This window comes from Manis pentadactyla, chromosome Y, assembly GCF_030020395.1.
Source record: "Manis pentadactyla isolate mManPen7 chromosome Y, mManPen7.hap1, whole genome shotgun sequence".
NCBI lineage: Eukaryota > Metazoa > Chordata > Mammalia > Pholidota > Manidae > Manis > Manis pentadactyla.
This window is the reverse complement of record NC_080039.1, coordinates 36,116,720-36,138,258: the sequence shown is the minus strand read 5'-3', so window position 1 is coordinate 36,138,258 and position 21,539 is coordinate 36,116,720. Positions and strand designations below refer to the sequence as shown.

Sequence of the window (21,539 nt, the reverse complement as noted above, 5' to 3'; positions counted from 1 at the left end):
GACACCCGTCACGGGGTATAGGGCCACCCTCGTCCAGGACGACCTCATCCTAGATCCTGCATTGAATCCCATCTGCAGAGACCCTGTTTCTAAATAAGGTCCTGGTTATAGGCTCCAGGTGGGCTTGAGTCTCGGGGGGACACCATTCACCCCAGGACAGATATTAAAATATTTTATTCCATCAGGGAGGAGAAACGGCAGAAAGCCCTGAGTGTCCCCGGCACACACCGTGGAGGCAGCGGGCGGTGCAGTCTGAGGCCTGCCTGGGTCTGCTGGGCGCTGGGGGAAGCAGGCGGGGAGCTCGTTGCCGAGCAGGAGGCTGGGAATCTTACAGCGAAGGGTGGCCTCCCATTCCGGGTGAGGGCTGGCCAAGCGTGTGGCCGGATGTGTTGATTGTGAGAAGTCCACCAGGGGAGCCCCTCAGCTGGGGGGAATCCCGCAGGCAGTGACCGGGGTCACGGACACCAGGCCTGTTTGACCCGGAGGACGTGGCCAGCCTCTTCCCAGGAACTGGCGCTGCAGGCCCAGGGGATGTTTTGCGGCGGGGCTCGGTGAGAACCGAGTGGATGGGGGCATCCCAGGAGGGGTGCTGCCTTCTCTGTTGCCTAGGTTTTCAGAGGAGAGGGACTGTGGGTCCTTCCCAGACCCCTGACTGGGGAAATAAAGGACTCCAGGAGGCCGGCCCCTGGGCTCTGCTGCCTGGAGCCCCCGGGGAGGGCCAGGGAAGCTGGGACATGCAGTCTGCATCCCCGAGCTAGAGACGTGCCCCACTGGGCACATGCAAAGGGTGCAGTGTGGGGCCCGGAGTCCCTGACTCTCCCCGCCTGATCCATCCCAGGCTGACCCCAGGACCTCTGCCAGGTGCAACTGGGAGGAGGGCTGGGGGGCACTGGGCAGCTCTGTAGTGGGACCACACGCCCTCAACCTCAGGTTGGAGGAAATCACCTTAAGTGGCAAAGGTGATTTATTAAGGTTGGAGACGAGGACGTCCCGGATGAGGGTGGCCCTATATGCAAGGGCAGGCTGTCCCTGTAAGAGGCAGAAGAGGAGAGACACAGACCCAGCGGAGAAGCCACACGGAGATGGAGGCATAGATGGGAGGGACGTGGCCGCAGGCCCAGGGCCCCCTGGAGCCTATGGAGGAATTACATCCCTGCCCCGCCTGGACCTCGGGCTCTGGCGGAGGGTGATTCCTGTGGTCCGAAGGGCCCTATTCTGGGTCTGTCCCCCTGCCCAGATGTGCCTGCCCCTGCCCCACCTACCCACTCCCGTTCCCCACCTGTCCCCATGGGCACATCCAGGCCTGGATTCATGCTCACGTGGAAGCTCTTCCCCCTGGGCCCCTGTGTGTTTGTAGGTCTTGCTTTTCAGTCTTTTGAAATCCAGTCACCACTGGCTGTTGGTTCATATTCCAGCCCAGCGGGCTGAGCAGATGCCTGGGAGGCTCCCCGCAAGCAGGTGGGCACGGGCGCTGGTCAGAGGGCGCTGCCGGTACCACGGGATTCCATGGAGAGAGATGGGAAGCCGCCTCCCATTTCTCGGGCGGGTGCCTGTGCCCCGCCTTGGCCAGAGACCCTCTGGGGTCTAAGCCCCACGTCTTCACTGGGGTTACAGCTGCCGGCAGAGGGGTACCTGGGGTCCGGCCCTGGTGAGCAGACGGCAGCCCCCCGGCCTACTGTTGGCCCTGCCGACACCCCACCTCCAGACAAGCGCCCCGCTCTGCAAGCCTCAGGGTCTGCACGGAGCGCGCTGGGCCTCCCCACAGCCTTCACGGAAGACTTGGCTTTCATACTTTTCATGCTTTTTTTTTTCCTTTCTGATTTGGCCTTTTAGGGAATGAATAGGAAGGAAGGAGACAGGAAGGGAGCAGGGGACATTCAGGAGACTCTGGGCCAGTGGACACAGCAGACGGCCGCCGGCCCCGTTACAGGGGATGGGCTGGACCCAGTGTGGCCTGGCGGCTGCCTCCTCAGAGACATAAGTTCACACCGTGTCCCCAAGGGCACGAGGGGCTTTTCCAACTTCCAAGGGAAGCCGGCCATTCATCCCTCCACCAGGAAGTGGACCTTCCCGGTTCGGATGGTGGGCAGGAATTAGGATTGTAACAAAGAGGAACAAGCAAACAGAAACGGCAGCAGGAAAATTACACTTTTGAGAGAAAGGGTGGCCATTCCAGGGAAGGCGGAGCGGCTGTCCTCCTGCTGACCTGAAGCAGTGAGGACAGAGATAAGGGTCCCGGAACAGGTCACAAGCTACATCCAACCCTCACTGGGTCTTGGTTTTAGGGGTGGGGCCCCACCCGACGCTATAAAAAGCTGAATGAATAGGAAAAAGAGGGTTTGGTTTCTCTTTGGGGATACTTCCTCCACCACAGCTGGGAAGAGAAGACAGAGAGAGGAGCCTGGGGTCAGAGAGGCTCCCAGCCGGACACGAGAGAGCCAGGCGGGGCTGTTAGCCTCACGCAGGACGCGGCCCTCACCCAGGTAAGACCCTGACATCAGGGTGGGCAGAGTGGGGTGGGCAGGTGGGTTCAGGGGCTTTCCTGGAGGACGCAGACGGCCCACAAGAGGTGCCCAACATGTGCACGGGACTCCGTCCAGCTGAGAGGTGCCCTCCATGGGCAACGCATGCCGGGTTCACACTTAGGCTGCATGAGGTTGCACAGCATGTCACTAATCCCTACGGTGGGCACAGCTGGGTGGGGAATAGGTTGTCAGTGATGAGTTAAATAACATATAGGAGTAAAATGAGCTTTTATCACATTTTCACCTCTGTTAATGTGGAATCTGGGAAATGCATGCACACGCATACACACACACACACACACACACACACACACGAGGGTCTGGTGCTATTCCTATAGGAGTGTTGTGGTCTGAGGGTGGGGGATGGCTTGCTCCCCACAGGCAGTGCAGCCTTGGGGCTTGCCACCCCAGGATCCATGGTTCTCAAAGCCCAGGGAGACTTGCAATGTCCTGGAGGGCTTAATAACCATCAGTGGGTGGATGGATACAGTGTGATCCATGCGCACTTGGGAATATTACTCAGCCCTGAAGAGAAGGGGGCCTTGACACGCACACAGTGCAGGTGGACCTGAACGCACCATGCTCAGGGAGAGAGGCAGACACACAGGGACACACGGGGGTGCATCCGTTCACATGAAATGCCCAGAACAGGCAGATGCACAGACAGAATGTGGATTTGTGGTTGTGAGGGGCTGGGAGAGGTGGGGAGGCCTCCTCGTGGGGATGGGGGTCCGGACATCCTTGAACTAGACAGGGTGGCTGCATGACATGGCAAACATGCTGAGTGCAGCTGTGTCGTTCACTGTAGGATGGTAAATTTTACAGGTGTGAATTTCATCTCAATAAAAGTATTCGTTAACAAACACATTCTAAAAACAGACCTCTGGGCCTCTGCCCGGGATACCCACTCATGGGCCCTGGAAGCCCTGAGGTCCTGCAGGCGACGGTGCCAGACCACAGGGGGAGTCACCGGCAGTGAGGCACGCAGCCCCGGCCTCTCCCCTGGCAGGCCATGGGCTCCATCAGAATGGGGGCTCCCCACCCCTGATGTGGACCCACGGCATTTGACTCTCTGCAGACCCCAGTGTCTCGGGGTATGTCTTTTAATTCTTAGCGCTGCAGTCCGGACCACGCAGGAGCCTTGTATGTCTTACAAGTTGGCGGGACTAGGTCCCCTCCAAGTCTGGGGGTGGGGGCCGGGAGGGGCTCCTCAGCGTGGGAGCCTCGTTCTGACCACAATCTCCCCACCCTTGCAGGGGCACACAAAGGCTCTGTCCCCTCGCCCACACAGGCAAGGCTGCAAGGCTCCTGAGCCCCTGCCCACCTCCCACCGCCCCTGCTCCCCTGGCCCCGCCCAGCCTCCCTCCCCAGGCCCACTCCTCTGTTAATGATTTGGAACAGGATACCCTGATGTGCTTCACGCATCTGCGTTCTTTAAAGGGCATTAATCTCTGAGCAAGGACAGATGCCATATGGGACAGTGACTACCCCCCCCCAACACACAGAAGCCAGAACAGGCATCCCTCCCCCCGGGGCACCTCCAGAGCACCTGGGCTGGTCTGCATGCAATGGAGACAAGCCCCAGGCTGTCCTCATGAAACCTGGCTCCCAATTCTGTCTTTTTCTCATCATGGATTTGTTGCTTTCACCCTTTATAAACATTGCACTGAAATGTTATTTATCATGACGACCTGTGGACATGCCCTTAACCTTGCGCCTCGTGCCCTGCTCTCCAGACCCCAATCCCTGCATTACAAATTGATTACAAGACGCCCGTCTCCAGGTGGGATGTTCCGCGAAGGGTCCTGAGGATACAAGAGGCCTGCGTCTCTGGTGAAGGGAGTGTCCTCAAGGCAGTTGAGGGTCTGAGGCTTCCCTGTGGGGACCCCTGCTTATGGGGCAGCACCAAGCTTTGGTCCCCAAGGCACCTATGCTATTTGCAGAAGATGACTTGGGCTGGGAGGAATGTCGGTCCGTCAGGAGACCCCAGTGGGGACCGGCCACCTGGGGAAGGTCCGGGAGAGCCAGCCTGCAGAGGGCGTTTCGTGGAGAGTCTGGGAAAACTCCGGGCTGGATGATGGGGCCCCACCGAGGCCGCTTACGGTAACTTGGTCCGTTCAGGAAACTGGGTCTGTGTTGATTTCATACTTTTAATTAAACTTCCTTCCACCACTTTGTGGTCACAAGTTTCCTGGTGGGCCCGGCGTGCACTTTCCTGGCTTCGGGATGGGGCCGGAGCCAAAACCCAGGGCAGGAGCTTTTCAAACACCGGGCAACATACACACTGGGAGGCAGATGCACAGTAGGCGCACGCAGACACTCATACGCACATACTCATATGAGACACGCATATGCACACAGTCACGCGCAGAGATGCATATAAACACATGTGCGCACACACACGCATGCATGCTCACATACCCACATGCACACGCATGCCTGCACGTGCACACATGCCCGAGCCTTCCCTCTGGGAAGGAGCTCCTCAGGGTCTGAGCACGGCGCTCCCCAGGCACCCAGCGCCCTTGGGCCTTTCATGCCCAAAGCCGCAGCCCTGGCGCTTAGTCCCCTCTCTTCCAGCACAGCCCTCCTCCACGGGACCTGCGCTCACCATGGCCTGGCTTTGGCTGTCCGTGGTTCTGGCTCCAGTCTCCGCTCTGCTGCCCGCGAATCAGGGTAAGCCGGGATGGAGAAATATCTGTGCCCTTGGGTCTCTCAGGGGGTTGGCTTAACGTTCCACGGTTTACGTGGAGGCTGTGTGGGTTCCCAAGAGGCTGTACGAGGTATGCAGACTGCTCCCAGGAACCGTGACCCCTCCATGCGGTCACAGCCAGACGTGGATGGAGGCCGATGGGCTCAGGACCCTGGGCGTGGGCAGCTCCGGGACTCGGCTCCATCACTCCCCAACGTGCGGTATTCTAACGCTCGTGGCGAATTGTGTTCGAGGGAATCACCCAGTTCCTGGGGAGTCACTGGAAGACCTGGTTATTAGCTGCACTGTGTCCCCACCCAGTGACTACGTTGAAGTCCTAATTTCCAGAAGCCGTGAATGTGCCTTATTGGAAGTAAGGTCCACGTAAGATGAGGTCACTAGGGTGGGCTGTGGTCTGACAGGACTGGTGTCCTTAGGAGGAGAAATGTGGACACAGGTACACACTCACGGAGAAGCCACCTGAATCTACAGGCACAGCCACAAGCCAGGGGGTACCAAGGACTTGCTCTGTCCTGGACGCCTGGCCTGCAGGACTGGTGTTCTATAACAGGGGTTCTGAAAAGTGGTGACATCTCCAGCTCTGAGAGACAGACAAGCAAATGTTGTTGCCCCACTGATTACAGAGCCACTCAAAGCCCCATGATTTTAAGAGCCACAGGGCACCGAGTGCCAGCAAACACTCCTACGGACCCCTGGGCATCACATCCCTTGCTGGAAAGCCAGTGCGTTTTCGGACACAGTCGTTGGGATGGGCAGAGGCTTTCCTTCCATGGCCGATGATGGAGACCACAGTCTGTGGCCTGTCAGAGAAGGGATGCCTCTGATTCAAAGACCCACCCAAGCCCGTTTATGGGTCTTGCACTCAATGTGAATAAATTTATAGGTCAAATCTCCCAGAGTAAAAGAGATCTTTAGTAACCTGAAAGGAAAAGTGTTTGGGGCAACAATTCCATGCTGTTTTCCTCACCTTTAAATGGAGATTTAAGACGGCCGGGCAACTAGGGTCCGCTCACCTTCCGTGCGGCTCCTATGCTTCCCGACCCTGATGACAGCGCATAATCAAACAGCTCAATACATGACGGTGAGATTTGATAATGCGATGGAGATGTGGAGATTGGATTCTGACCTGCCTGGGGTCACACTGGACTGTCAGCGTCCAACTGACCTCAGGCAACAGGTGTGTGCCGATGGACCTGCAGCTGGGAATCTCCCGAGGGGGCCCCCAAGGTGGGGAGACCCCCTAAATGGCACGGAAGACCACTTGTTCCCCATCCAGCTGGCTGTGCTGGCCCACGGGTGTCTGCATGGAAGCCAGTCCCCGGTCCCCCGGCACCGGCCGTGTGCCAAGCTGCAGGCCACAGGCCGAGCAGGGCCTGGAGCAGACCCACCCTGCGGCCGAGGCTTGGGGATTGCATCAGTCATGATGGTGTCAGCTGCGGTGACAGCCCCACTATTTCACAACCCATCAGGTTGGTTCCTTCCTCAAACAGTATCAGAATTCACATGTGGGTGTGTGTGGTGGGCGGGCAAGGATGTGTGAGTGCCCTGGGGCAGCTGCCTCGGTCGGCTGGGTGGCCATAACAGAACACCAGAGTTTGGGGGGCTTAAATGATCAGGAATCCATCTTCCTTCAGCTCTGGAGACCAGATGAGGTCCAGGCAGGGCTCTGAGGTCCAGGCAAGCAGGGCCACGCTCCCTCGAGGTGCCAGAGGAGGCCCCGTCCTGCCTCTTCCAGCTTCTGGGGCTGCAGGTGGTCCCTCCCATCTCTGCATCTGTCTCCGTGTGGCTTCTCCTCTGTGTGCGAGTCTGTCTCCAAACTCCCCCCCGACTGAAGAAGGACATGAGCCATATTGGATTATGCTCCACACAATTTCAGGATGACCGCACATTAACTAATTACCTCTGCAATGACCCCCATTTCCAAATAAGGTCCCATTCGGAGGTCCTGGGAATTAGGACTCCAGCATGAATTTGAGGAAGACACAGTTCAACTCTTACCAGGAGGTTCCACATATTTATTTCGGTGAGCCGGGGTCCTGGCCCTGTGGCTGTGCCCTTGGAGGGGTTTGTAGAACCAGAATATGGTATGTTTATGGGTCAGGACTGAGAGTGCCACACGCTGCTTTTGTCTGATGTTTTAGTTTCACCCAGTGATGAGAGGGCCCGGGAGATGCAGGAAGGAGTTTCTGTCCGTCTGAGGCTGCCCTCCTCAGGTATGGGCATTTTCTGGGCTCTACTCCAGGTTCCAGCTATAGCCCTGGGGCAGAGGTCCCTGCCACCTCTGTGGTCCCTTCAGGCCCATGGGGTCTCTGGGTTCGCTGACCACAGGTGGGAAGCGATTTGCCTTCAAGGACCAGAAGGCTGGAGGCAGCACTCCATGCCCTCTGAAGTCTGTCCTTTTTCCTCCAAGGCCCCTAAAGCGTAATTTGCAGGAGAGGGGCCCTGGGTACAGGACATGTCGGAAGAGAAGTTTTGAAACCAGGTATCCTGTCTTGTTCAAGTCTTAAGGAAAAGGGGTTAGTCTTTTAACCCCTGCGTCTGAATTAACTCACAGGCATTTCATACATTTACCAGGATAAGGAAGGTTTCTTCCATTCAAAATTAAAATTTCTTCCACTCCAAATTAAAAAGTTTGCTGAGCGTTCAATCCCAAAGGGGTGTCAAATTTTGCCAGTTATATTTTTGTGCTGCTGTTGAGAAGCTCATTGTTTTCCTTTAATAAGGTGAATTACATTGACGGTTAAAACAACCTTGCTTGCCAAGAGTAAATCTCTTGGGTCATAAGGTATTAGTACCCATTTTACACATTGCTGGGTTTTATGTACTAATCTTTTGCAAAGGCATTTTGGGTCTATGGTGATAGGGATGTTGGCCTCTAGTTTACTTTTCACAATATTGATTTGGGCATTAGGATAATGGTAAAACCCTGTAAGATCAGTCAGAAGATGTTTCCTGGGACCTTTTTTTTGGAGTTTGTGAACATGATACTATTTCTTCCTTAAATTTGGATAGAATTCACCAGCGACATCATCTGTGCCCTATGCTGCTTTGTGGGAGAGTTTTCCATTATAAATTCTATTCTTCTAATGTTTGTAAGGCTATTCCAGTTTCCTAGTTCTTAATATCCTTGAAGAATTTTGTTTCGTATATTGTTGAACAGAACATACAGTTGTTCAAATTGTCCTTTATTGTTTCAACATCTATGGGACCATTGCCTTTCATTCCATTCCAAGAAAATTAGTCATTTTCTTCCTTTTTTTTCTTTTCTTTGGATCAGCTTACCTCGGGGTTTATCAGTTATATTGATCCATACAGAGAACCACCTTTTTGGTTTACTTCATAATTTATATTGTTTTCCCATTTTCTGTTTCATTGACTTTTTTTTCCCCCTTTATTATTTTTGGGATCTTGAATGAAGTTTCCTTTGTTTACATTTACTCTGCTCTTCTTTCTCTAGTTTCTTAGTGTGGAAACAGATTATCAGATTTAAATGCTTCTTTGCTAATATTGAACCCTATAAATTTCCCTCTACGCAGTGTTGTGTCTGTATCCCAGATTTTTAAAAAAACTGTTATGTAAATATGTTTATTTTAAAATATGCTATAATAAAACTATGTATAGTATAATAAAAATATGCTGACATTTGTATTTACTACTCTATCAATCATGTCTGTGTTAATGATATTGGCAGTGTTTTGGGGGAACAGAATGTACATTTTGAGGTGTAAGAAACCACTAAGAATTACATTTTCAACTTATAAAATAATTTCCTACACAAGTTTTTTTTTTTTTTTAAGATTAGGAGAAAGTAATGCCAGAAACCAAAACATCCATATGATTTGGTCTTACCTCTCAAACTAAAGCTGTGGACCTTACTAACTAGTCATGACACTTAGAGTTTATAAAATATATAAAAGTTGATAATTCTTTCCTCTAAATCTTCTCAATGAGAGCCACAGATAATCCTGAAGTCGTATCTGTTGCATCTTTATAGCTCTGAGTTATTGGCAAAGTGCACTTGCATGGCGTCTTCGTCGTCATCCAGCGGCACCTGCAGGCTGCAGATAGAGGCCCCTTTCCTTGGTGGCCCCCAGGCAAGAGCTTATTTGCTTCGATTATATGTGAACACTGTTCAACTGGATTTATGTGGGAGGTTTTCCAACAGCACACGTGCTCCCACAGTCCGTGAACCATGTAACAATAAGTACATTACGTATGATGTATGGCAAAAACATCCTGTTTTATGAAGTAGGGCAAAAAATACAAATGCTGTTGAGATTTGCAAACTATTCCAGAATCGCAGTCTGTGTGGGCGTCTTTGAGACAAATATCTAAGCTACAGTTTGCTGTCAGTGAAAATAACATTCTGGGAGGTATCTGGCTGCACCAAGTTTCACACCGACAGGGAGGTCAGAAGTGATCTGCTTTGCTGGCATTTTTCCCATCATGAAGAGGGAAAGCTAATGGGGTCCCTAGGGCACTTTTGATGCATGCCCTCTGCCAGCCCCTGGCAAATGTGTCCACGCACAGCTCGCTTCCCAAGGAGGTCCACTAGTCCGGTGGCAGAAAGCCTCCCGCTGAGATACTGGTGGAAGCATCTTGTGTGTCTCTCCTGACTGTGACCTATACACATTTCAGATCCAGAATCACCGATTATGAACTTAAGGATGGAGCCAAGAAATAGAACCCTGACCTGGAACCTCAATGGAAATGTTTCCAAGATTGAGTGTGCCGTACATTCAGGTCATATCACAAAGGTAAACCATCATCCCCATTCCAGTACACTAGACATTCCCAGCTCTTTCTGTGACCTCAGCACTGGGCTGAGCCCAAAGGCTTAGCAGGGAAATGGGGTCGGAGGGGGAAGGTGTCAGTTACAGGCTCAGCAGCTTGGGGTTCATCCTCTGTGAGATGTGCTAGACGGATCCCCTGGTGAGGGCAGGTGTGAAAACAGGAAGAGGTACCACAGGTAGAGAACCATGTGCAGGTGAACAGAACTGCTCTGGACATTGTTCCTGTTGGCAACCGCTGCCGGGTCCCCTACCGCATTGTCCCTGGGGTTCGGAGATCTTGAGAACATCCCCGGGCAGGTTGCGGTGAGAATGTGGATCATTCACATATCTCGTGATGAAGAAGCACTTGTCGGTTCCTTGAGAATAAACAGGGTCTCCTCCAATTGCAGTAAATTAAAGGCATGCAACAATCCAGACACAGAAATAGGCATTTGGGGGGATGTGACGTGTGATTAAAGTGATATTTCCAATTGGTGGAGATAATAGGGCCAGCACAGTTTCAAAGAGGGGCCCAAGTTAAGTTGGATTCATACTTCACAGCATACATCCACATAAATCGAATGTAGGAAAGACCTACAGAATTTCCAAGTACAGAAGAAGTAGAAGAAACTGTAGACTATTTCAGATGATTGGTCCATGTTGCCATTTCCGCCTGGGCCCCCTGCCCCTCGCAGGTAGGTGGAGGGCAGTTTGTTCTCATGAAGACGGGGGCCACTTGGTTGTCCAGCCTTGTGTTTCCCGAAGTTCCCTGGTGAGTTTCTGTTCCCTTTTCCATGTTTGTTTCTCCGGAGCCACATGTGCACAGAGTTTATGCAGAGACAAGCTGGAATTGAACAACAGCACCAGGTTTTCAAAGGTGACAGGTCATGTCTCAGGGAAGAGAGGACAGCAGCAGGTCACCGTGTGGTCCAAGCAAATGTTGCACAGCAATTAATCAGTTGCTCTATGTGTCTTAGGCAAAAAACAACCGTTACTGCCAGTTCTACATGGTTCCCTCCTGTGAGATGACAAACTACAGTGTCACTGTCACCATGACCACAGGTCAGCTGTTCTCAACGTCGATTTTGTATCCTATGCAAGGTGAGTGGACGATGCTCTTTTGGGTTTCTGCTTGTGCTCCGTCCATTGCTGAGTGGAATTAAAGTAAATAAATACAGACAATCTCGGAGGGCCAACACAGTGACATCACTGCTGTGATCTGGAAGTGACCGACCGGAGGAATGCAGGATGGATGCTGGTGGGCGGGAGGGAGGTGGGTGAGGCCATAAGGAGTCCTCTCAGAGAGGTCCTCTCAGGGATGGGAACGCACCGTATCTGGAGCACGGGCACACCAGCGTCCTGGTGGACACACCATCCCACAGTTTCAAAAGGTGTTTGGAAAGCACACACAGGATGTGTCTCTATTTCCCGCACTTTACAATTTTTACACCATTTGGACATCCTTTCGTTCTTAAGTTTGGATGTGAACTTCCTTACATCTGCCTGGGAATACACAAGGGCCTCAAAATCTCCGTGTTGCTCTAAAAGGAACCCGGTTTCTCTCTTCCTCTTTGCACACCCAGAAGGTAACCCCAGAGCAGCCGCCCAAGACCTGCACTGCAGGGTCCATGACGTGGACTTCCTCACATGCCACTGGGTGGTGGGGTCGGAGGCGCCGGATGACGTGCAGTACTGCCTCTACATGGAGGACCTGAAGTAGGTGTGGGTGCAGGGCAGGGGCCCTTGGCATTTATGACAAAGGTCCACCGACAGGGGGAAAATTACCCGCCCCCAGCCCTGGAGACCAGACGTCTGAGGTCCAGGTGGGGCTCTGGGGTCTGAGCGGGCCAGGGCGGCCCTCCCTCCACAGGCTGCAGGGGGCGCTCGTTCCTACCTCTTCCTTCCTGCATGTGCCCTCCTTGCCCAGGACGTATGCGCAGCAGGAGTGCCTACATTACGGAGAGGATCCGAGGGGCACACACGTCCGCTGTTATTTCAATGTCACCGGGCTACCCAAAGAGCTCCACTTCCTGGTAAAGGGCACCAGCAGGGGCTCCAGCATCCCCTGTTCAGAACTCTGGGTGGACTTAATGGAAACTGGTGAGTTGGGGCCCAGGGCACCTGATGGCCCACCCGTGGGTTTCAGAGGCTGGGCCTTCCTCGGGTGGCTGTGCCCACACCCCACAGGGTGGCTTAAACAGCGGACCTTTGTTGATCATGGTCCTGGAGGTCTGATCTCGTGCTGGCCAACTGGGGTCCTGGCGAGGGGTGGGAGGGTCTCCTCCTAGTTTGCAGAGGGACACCCCCTCTCTGTGTCCTCACACGGAGCAACTGAGCTCTGGAGTGTCTCCTATAAGGATGTGAATCCCACCCTGGGGTCTGCCCTCATGACATCAGCCAATCCTAATCCCTCCCAAAGGCCCCCTCCCCATGCCACCCCCTGGGGGTTGGGCTTCCCGTGTGGATTCAGGAGGGACACTCACATTCGGCCCAAGGCAGCTGCCACCCGCTCACTGGGCCTCAGGGAGTCACCTGCCTGCCCCTCAGTTATTTCCATACCCCCTTGTGGCCCCCGTCGGGTGGACTGACCGTGAGGCTGGGGTCCTTGCACTCATGGCCCCCTCAAGTCTCTGTGTTCATACACCGATGGGTTTTTGTAGCACAAAACGACCTTCCAGAGCAGCATCCTACTCTTTTCCTTAAATGAGACCCCTACCCCGCACTGACAGCCTCAAGCTGCCCGACCCCTGGGTGCCCCCAGCGGCCCACATGCAGTCAGGAGGCACACAGCCCACGAGGCCAGTGAAAACACAAAAAACACGGAAACGGTGGAAAACACGCATCACAGGGGTGCTGTGGCCCCCGAGTCGAGCTGGCACTCTTTGCTGTCAGCCTGCAGCCCTGCACGGTCCCACCCCGGCCGCACGGCGTCCGTGGCTGGCTCCCAGCAGATTTCAAGGTGGGGTCAGGAGAGCCCCCACCCAAGCCTGGGGCCGTGTGCAGGGACACTGGTCACACATGCCTCTGTGCGCGCACGGGCTGGGAACGGGTGTGGAGGGCGTAGAGCTGAGAAGGTGCCAGGTGCTGCCACGGAAACTGGGACATCAGGTCCTGAGCTTTCTTAGTTCCCAACTGCAGCCATAACAGATGACCCCAAACACAGGCACAAAACATCAGAAATCCATCCTCCCCAAGCCCTGGAGCCCAGACCTCTGAGGTCCAGCCGGGGCAGGGCCTGCTCCCTGCACAGGCCCCAGGGGAGGCTGCTTCCTGCCTCTGCCAGTGACGGGGGGCTGCAGGCGGCCCTGGGCATGTGGCCACGTCCCTCCTGTCTCTGCCTCCATCTCCCCGTGGCTTCTCTGTGTCTGTGGCTCTGCTCTTCCATCTCGTGTGAGGCCACCTGTCCCTGGGTTGAGAGCCACCCTCACCCAGGACATCAACTCAGACGCTGCACTTATTTACACTTGCAAAGACCTGTGCACAGGTACATGAGATTGGAAGTGGCCATACCTTCTGGGGGCTCCACGCTGTTCACCACACTGCAGAGCTCTTTAGAAGTGCTTGTGGTTCCCCTCTGGCCCTGGCTGTTCCTTGCACACAGAGCCATTGGCCTCCAAGAGCCACGCCTGAGGCTCTGCTTACGGTGCGTGTTATACGTTGACCGAAGCCTTCAAGCCTGTGGGTGGGGAGCCACCCTCTCCAAAGCCAGAGGGACGGGTGGGTATAGTCCGCTCCCTCACCTAGGGCTGTGGGGGGGGGGCTCCCAGCAAGTGTGGTCAGAGCTGTGGGGGGCAGGAGGGTCTCAGGGGAGCCACTACATAAGGTGGGGTGGCAGCAGGGCAGAAACTGCCTGTTGGTGTCCAGAGCCCGGCCAAGGGTGGGGGAGCCTGTGGGGACCCTCCTGGCGGGGTGGGAGTGGGCTGTGCTGAGCAGAACTCATGGGGGCAAGGAGAGAGGCCCCACACTCCCAGGAGGCTTCCTCTTCCGGGACTAGTGGAACCTGCGGCGCCTGGGCTGTGGGGACGGGGACAGAACAGTGTTGCTCCGGGCCCTGTCAGCAGCCTGGGCCCAGAGAGGGTCTTCTTTAATGACTTTCTCTTCTTTTTCCCCCTGAACTGGCAGCAGGCCTATTTTAACATATCTCCAGGAAGAAAATCTGGATGTATTTCGCTCACAAACATGTTTTCCCCCCTCTAGAGAGACTGAGGCTCCCCAACATCACAGCAAGGTGTAATAAATCCCTTTCTGTCATGGAGTGGAAAATGGCAAGTCACTTCAATGACAGATTTGTCTATAAACTTCAAATACGAAAGGTAAACGCCTGCTCCGCGATGGTCCTCTGAGGTCTAGAATCTGTCCTGTGGGACTCTGGGGACAGATAAAACACACACACACACACACACACACAGACGTGAGAAAAACATGGCTTTTGCAAAACTTAAATGATCAGCTCAAAAGATGCCCCGGGAAGTCGAAAAGGCAAGTGGTGAATGCGTAGAAAATACTTGCATAGCACATATGCCTGGGGAAGACCTATATTTAGGATGGATAGGGGACGCTTCCAAATCAGTGCTAAGAGGACAAATAATGATATTTAAAAAATTGGCAAAACATCGCAACAGTCACTTCCCCAAAGAAGATACGTGAGCGACCAATGAAGAGGTGGACAGAGTTAGTGATCAGGCAGATGCAAATGAAAACCCCAAGAATAGGCCACTTCGTGCCGTCGGACAGGTTAAAATGACAAACTTGGCGAAACTGAGGGCCAGCGGGGCCGAGACATGGCTGGAACTCTGGTCTGAAACTGTGGGAATGGAAGGGGCCACGCCCCTTTGGGAAACCCCAACGTGTCAGAGCCAGAGGTTCCCTGCTAGGTCTGGACCCAAGAGAAATTAAATCTGAAGCCCAGCGAACCGGGTTCCGGAACGTTCATGGCAGCTACTTGTAAATAGTCAAAAACTGGAAGAACCCAACAGAAGGATGAGCAAGGTAGAACCGACAGGCACGCTGCGTGAGCCCGGTTATAGGAAAGCACAGAAAGTGTGAATGGGTGCATGACCCACCAGGGGTCTGGGGCCATGGTGGGGCAGGCAGACATCTCACGGGCTGTGAGGGAACTTGGGGGGACAGAAATAAATGGTTGCCATGGCTTCCCGGGCACACATCTGTCCAGGCTCTTCAAGTGAGTGGTTTGCTTCATGCAAAATCAAAGTTTATAGGTTGAAAGAAAACAGTGAAGTATTTGTGGGCTAATTGGTATTTTATACTTACTTACATTTATTCGTTATATTTACTTAGTTATGTATTATTTATACTTGATAATTACTTATAGCAAATTTTTCTATGAACCCAAAACTGTTTCAAAAGATCTATTCATTAAAAGAGACCATGTATGTTGAGGAATTTTAGTCAGTAATCTACATATATATATATATATATATATATATATATATAATTTTATTTATCTATTTGTATATTGTTTATGTTTATTGTGATGTTCAGTTACCAACACTACTCAATTTTTCTCCAGACCTAAAACTGCTCAAAAAAACTTGACATCTATAAGGTAAAAGACAGTGACCAAAGTATTTGGGCTAATTGGTATTTTATACTCAGTTATTCACTTATTTACTATGTTTATTTTTATGCATTATTTATATTCAATTGCTGTGTATATTTAATTTTTCTGTAAACTCAAAAGACAAAATGCATCCAGTCTGTTAACTTTTAAAACACCAACTATATTTTTGAGGTAACTGGCATTTTATACTCAGATTTATTATCTTTACTTAACTTGTGTATTATGTTTATTATTAATACTCCACTAGAGATTATACTCAATGATTCTGTAGACCTAAAATTACTCAAAAAAAGGCGACTACTTTTATTTTTATTCATTTCTCAGTTTTTATGGAATTGTCATTGATATGTAATAATTGTATTATTTAAGATTATTTTTTAGTTAATCGACATTTGCTACTCAGTTTGTATTTATATGCACTATTTTTATATATACTATTTATTATTCAAACTCAGGCACTGATCATTTTGTACTCAATTTTCTGTGCCTTAAAACTACTCAAACAAGTCAGGGCCTTTCCTCAGGGATCCAGGACCCCAGGGCAGCACATGCCTCTTTCTGCTTTTGTCTTGCAGGGCTCAGATCCTCCCTACACGGAGAACGTGAGTGTCCCCTGCATGTGCAGAGTGTGGTCTGCTCAGTTTTCTGACCATCCGGTTCCCATGCGCCGGACTCCGTGAGCGGGCGGCACTCCCCATAAAACAGTCTCAGGCAGCTACCGAGAGATGGGAAACGGCTCTGAGATGAAGCTCTGTGTCCACGTGGCTGCTCCTCTGTGTCTGGGTGTCCCTTCTTTCTCTTAGAAGGACACCTGTCACTGGGTTTAGGGCCACCCTTGTCCATGATGACTTCATCTCAGACCCCGCACTTAATCCCATCTACAGAGATCCTGTTTCCAAATAAGGTGCCATTCCCAGGTTCGGGGGGGATGCGTCTTTCTTGGGCAGCCACCATTCAACACTGTGCAGCGCCCCATGCACTGCACGAGACCCCACAGGCAACACCAGTGTTCCTGGCGTTGCTGGCGGTGGCCATGCCTTATGTACCTTCTGGGGGTCAAGAAGCACATTTTTGTTTGGACACCAAGCATCTGGGCAGAAGCAAGCAGGGGGCTCCAGGCCCCGGACCCACTGAGCAGCAGGCATCTTCGTGCTCTTTCTGAGTGGGGTGGGTTGGAAGAGATCTTGGGGGGCCTGTCTTAGCTCCCTGAGGCAGTGGAGGCACATGAGCAGACTCGGAGCTTAGGCCCAGGAATTCACCCTCCCCCAGGTCTGGAGACGAGACGTCTGAGACCCGGGCGGGCCTCCATGGTCTAGGCGGGGCTCTGCAATCCTCTGCAGACGCAAGAGGGGACTCCTTCCTGCCCCTTCCAACTTCTGGGGGCCTCAGGTGGCCCTGGGCTTACTGCCTAGTACCTCCAACATCCATATGGTGTTCTGCCTGTGCGTCTGTGCCCGAATATCCCTTTTTATAAGGACACAAGTCCTACTGGGTTAGGGACCCCTCAATCTGACCTCTTCTGAACTAATTCATGATGCCTGCATCAACCCTATTTGCAAAGAAGGCCGCCTTGAGGCCCTGAGGCTCGGGACTCCCACGGAGGAATTAGGGGGAACACACTGCACTCTTACAGGGCACCCTTCTTCACTCCCCACCCACCAGCACTGACCTTTTCCTCTTTGTTTTCCTTTAAACAGCTGGTCTCAGAAAATTCCTTTGTGCTCTACAACCCCGGAATCTACACGGTGAGGCTACAAGCCCAGGGAGGCTTCCAGAACGTCTGGAGCGAGTGGAGCGCCACCCAGCGCTTTGGTGAGTGGACCGCTTGCTTCTCCTGGTGGGGGGGACACTTGGGCACCGCCCCTCAGGAAGAAGGCATCGCCCCACGCCGGCCACCAGCTGGGACCCGCTTTTCATCGCCACCTCTCAGTGTTCTGACACCAAAGGAGGGGAGCTTGGCTCCCCCCACTTGTGTGTCCCCAAGGAGGGCTCAGAGGTGACGGGTGATCTTGTCCTGACCCCGCGGGGAGGGAGAGGGTGGACAGAGCAAGACTGTCTGGCTAAGAATCCCCCGAGCTGTCTGTGGACAGTGGGCCTGACGATTTGCCCAGGAGAAGAGCTGCTACGTCCCCTGACTTTCTGAAGCCAGATCCCACTCCCAGGTCCCGGAAACAGTCTGGTCCAGAGGTGGCAGAGCAGGAAATCTTGGTCAGCAGACTGAGACCCTTTGCGTGTGTGTCCTGGGGCATCTGTAACTGAGTACCACAAACTCCTCTCCCACCGGCTCCGGGGGAGGCTTCTTTCTCCCTACCTCTTCCAGCTTCTGGGGCTCCAGGAGGCCCTGGGCGTGTGGCCACATCCCTCCAGTCTCTGCCACTGTTTCCACGTGGCTTCTCCTCCGTGTCTGTGTCTCTCCTCTTCATCTCTGATGAGGACACCTCTCATTGCATTTAGGGCCACCCTCGTCCCTGAGGACCTTACCTTTACTTGACTACATCTGCAAAGCCCCTCTATTACACGCTGAAAGGTATCTGCTGCAGAGAGCAGGGTGCCTGCGTCACGGCCACATAGCAGCGCAAGCAGGCCCCCCGGGCTGCCTCCCAGAATCGTTGCTCCACGCCAGGCTCCACGTGTCCCTCAGATGAATGGCCGCCCCTTTGGACAGACACATCCCATGGGACATTGAGGTTCACCTGCCATGGCTCATATGGAAGACACGAGAGGCAGGGAGGGGCCTTTCTGTACTGACCCCTGTAATTCAGGGTTCTCTGGAGAAATAGAACCAATAGGATGCGAAATCCAGGAGAGGAAATCATGGGGTAAGAAATATCTCTAAAACCAAAATCAGTCAAAGGGAGAAATAAAATTTAAAGCCCGTTTATTGCTTACAAACTGCAGTCCGGGGGCTGCCTCCCTCCTGCTCCTGCAGAAGCAAGCGAAGCCTCCCCCCAGCCTCTCAGGTTCAGAAGAGCCCTGGGTTGCTCAGGTAATTACCCCCTGATATGGAGATGAACTACCCCTCTCCACCCCTGAGGAACGCCCATTTGGTATGGATATGCTGTAAAGACAGGCAAGATATTCTGGATATGCTTCAGTTTTACCCACAGATGAGCATCTATAGCTATCCCCATACTTCTATCTACTTGGGACAGATAGAGAGATTCATTTTAAGGAACTGGTTAATGCAATTGGGGGTCTGGCAAATACAAAACCTGGTGGGTACACGAAGCAGCTGGACACCCAGGGAAGAGGTGATGTTGTAACTGGAGTGTGAAGACAGAATTCCCTCTTCCTTGGAGGACCGCAGTCTTTTTCTCTTGAGGCCATCAACTGGTTGGATGTGGCCCACCCACTATGAAGGCAATCCATTTGACTCAACGACTAGTAATTTAAATGTTAATCTCATCTAAAAAAATACCTTCACAGCGACATCCAGACAGGTGTTTGACCAAATCTCCACCACGGCCCAGCCACGTCGGTACAAAATTAGTTAAAACCGTAATACAGAGCTATTAACTCCTAGGGCTGCACTGACGATCAGCCAAGAGTGGGCAGCTTCAACACTCCCCATCTCCCGGTTCTGGAGGCTGCAAGTCCAGGATCCAGGTGTGGGCAGGGCAGTTCCTCCTGAAGGCTGAGGGAGATGCTTCAGGCCTTCTTCCCCGCTTGCGGGGCTGCAGGCCCTCCGAGCCACATCTGGGTTATTTGTAAGCTGGGTGACCCAGTCCTTTGAGCTCCTGGGGGTCAGGTGGTGCTTGGGATTCCTGCAGACCCGGCTTAAAGTACCCCAGGCCCAAAAGCATCCCCTGCAGGCCCTAGGGACCTTTCTGAGCAAGGTCCTCAGGGCATAGGAGAGACTCCTAGCAATATGCCCCTGGGGTTTGGAACCCCTCTGGTGGGCCTGGGGGGTGCTGGGAGGGGAGGGGTGTGCAGATGCCAGGTCCCCTTTGCCTTGTCTCCCCCGGCTTCCCTCTGGGACCAGCTTCCAGGCTTCCTGGCCATCACTCTGGCAGGCTGCCGATACCTTAAGACACACGTGCATTTTCTCAGGACACCTGGGTCGAGGGCCCTGAGGCCACCTGAACCTTCCCTCGGCCCCTTTCACACTGCCTTCCCTGTGGGACTCATTCCCCAGCTGCCCCCCACCACCCTGGGGCTGCCTGCCCTGCTTGGCTTCGAGGAGCTCGCTGTTGCCCAAACTCTCAGTCATCAAGATAAATCTTTAATGCAATCGTTTTTTTTAAAAATCACAAGTCATGCAAAAAATTCATGATGGGCACTGTAAATTCCAGGGTGGGGCGGCCCGAGCCCTCGGCGCTGAGCAGGAAAGGGCCGGTGATTCTCCAAGGGCGGCCGCGGGCGCAGGGGGCGCGAGGTGGGGACCGCGCTCAGCTGGTGGTTCCTGCGGGCCTGCCCGCCTGGCGCGCCATGGCCGCTGTCCCCGGCTGGACGGGCCCGCGCTGCGGTGCCTCCGCCGTGCCCGTGCCCGACGCGCCCCTCCACCCTCCTCCCCAGAGTGCGACCCTGAGGAGGAGGCCCTGAGCCGCGCCTGGCTGGCCCCGTCGCTTTTGGCGCTGGTCACACTGCTGGCCCTGGGGCTCGTGCTCCTGATCTGCACGAGGTAAGCGTCGCCTCCGGGTCCCTTGGCCGGCGTCCTGCGCCTCGGCAGCGCGGGTGACACGCAGCCCCTGCCTCCAGCCGCTCCAGCCGGGTGCACCGCCCTGCTTTCGGCCGCGCGGGCTCCTCAGCCCCGGGGACACCAGGAGCCCAGGCCCCAGGGCGGCATCCTGGGGCCCCCTCCCTCCTTCCTGCCCTGGGGCGCCGGTGCGGGGTGCAGCGAGGCTCGCCGGCGCGTACCACACACACGTCCCCACTGCTTCCCATCTTGCCCAGACCCCACCCTCCGTATCCTTCGGTACGTGGCTCGGGGACCCTGCCCCCACCCGGCGGGCAGCCGGCCAGGGACAGGGCCATCAGGGCCTTTTCCGACCGCCACTGCTGCGGCCAGGGCCCCTTTCCAAAGCCCGCGCTCAGTCTAGTGGGTGAGCCGGGCCCTGGGGCCTGACCCACGGCAGCTGGTTTCAGGAGTGGAGGCGCCACCATGTGCTTCCACTGGGAGTTGTTGCGAGGGAGAGTGGCCGTGGCGGTGGGGCCACCACCCAGAGGTGGGTCTCTGGAGGGGGTCTCCAGATGCAGCCCTGCGCGAGACCTCCGCGTCTCTGGCACCCTGATTGCTCGTCCCTGCCTGTCTGGCCCCGAGGGGGGTGGGCGGGGGCGCAGAGAAGCCCCTCCGGAGGGGTTCCAGCCCCAGCTCTCCCCCGGGTGGCCGTGGCAGGTGGGGGACGTGCGTGGCCCGATGACGCGCCCCCATCTTGCACTCGGAGCACATCAGTCTCCCCTCCCCAGGTACTCGGTGATGCGCAGGCTCCTCCCGCCCATCCCCCGCGTGAAGGACCCCATCGGGGACAGCTCCCAGGGCGACAAGATGGTACGTCCTTGCGGGTGTCTGGGCACCAGGCAGCCACAGCCCAGCCCAGCCCATAGGGCGCTTCTCTGGGGGGCTGCCAGGCGTCAGGCACGCCAGGAGCCCCCATGACCCAGGCCCAGCCAGGTCCCGGCTTTCTGCGCACACGCTCCCTGGTCTACAGCCCTTCGTTCAGTGGGGCCTTCTGCCCACAGATGGTCTGGGAGGCCGGCAGGGACAGCCGGGAGGACTGTGCTGTGGCCGAGGTGCAGGTCGTGGGGGAGACGTGAAGTTGGCACTCGGCCCTTCTGCCGGACCTCAGCCGAGGGGACGTAATGGCCAGAGACGCCAACATGTTTCATGGGGAGTTGCCGCTTTGGAACGAGTCCTCCTTTCCTGCTCACCCCTCAATAAAGAGCGCTTTACTCACTCCCGGCCTGAGGGGGGATCCAGCCCCTCACCCCGAGGCCCCGGACCCTCTTTC

At 54.5% G+C, this 21,539-nt stretch overlaps 1 protein-coding gene across 3 annotated transcripts; it reads left to right on the top strand.

The window, feature by feature from the left end:
* The first annotated feature begins 1,898 nt into the window (after positions 1–1,898).
* Positions 1,899–21,484, top strand: IL3RA (interleukin 3 receptor subunit alpha). Of its 3 annotated transcripts, none has more exons than XM_036932612.2 (12): positions 1,903–2,483; positions 5,111–5,201; positions 9,877–9,995; positions 10,988–11,111; positions 11,594–11,726; positions 11,938–12,110; positions 14,208–14,323; positions 16,167–16,193; positions 17,289–17,403; positions 20,107–20,212; positions 20,998–21,079; positions 21,271–21,484. In XM_036932612.2, the coding sequence occupies exons 2-12, from the start codon at positions 5,138–5,140 to the stop codon at positions 21,343–21,345; spliced, it is 1,134 nt and encodes a 377-aa protein (XP_036788507.2). In that variant the 5' UTR covers positions 1,903–2,483; positions 5,111–5,137; the 3' UTR covers positions 21,346–21,484. The 3 variants fall into 3 exon arrangements, with proteins under 3 accessions (XP_036788509.2, XP_036788507.2, XP_036788506.2); XM_036932611.2 differs by having other exon boundaries at positions 1,904–2,483; positions 5,106–5,201; XM_036932614.2 differs by lacking the exons at positions 20,107–20,212; positions 20,998–21,079; positions 21,271–21,484 and adding an exon at positions 18,046–18,914 and having other exon boundaries at positions 1,899–2,483; positions 5,106–5,201.
* Positions 21,485–21,539: the final 55 nt, after the last annotated feature.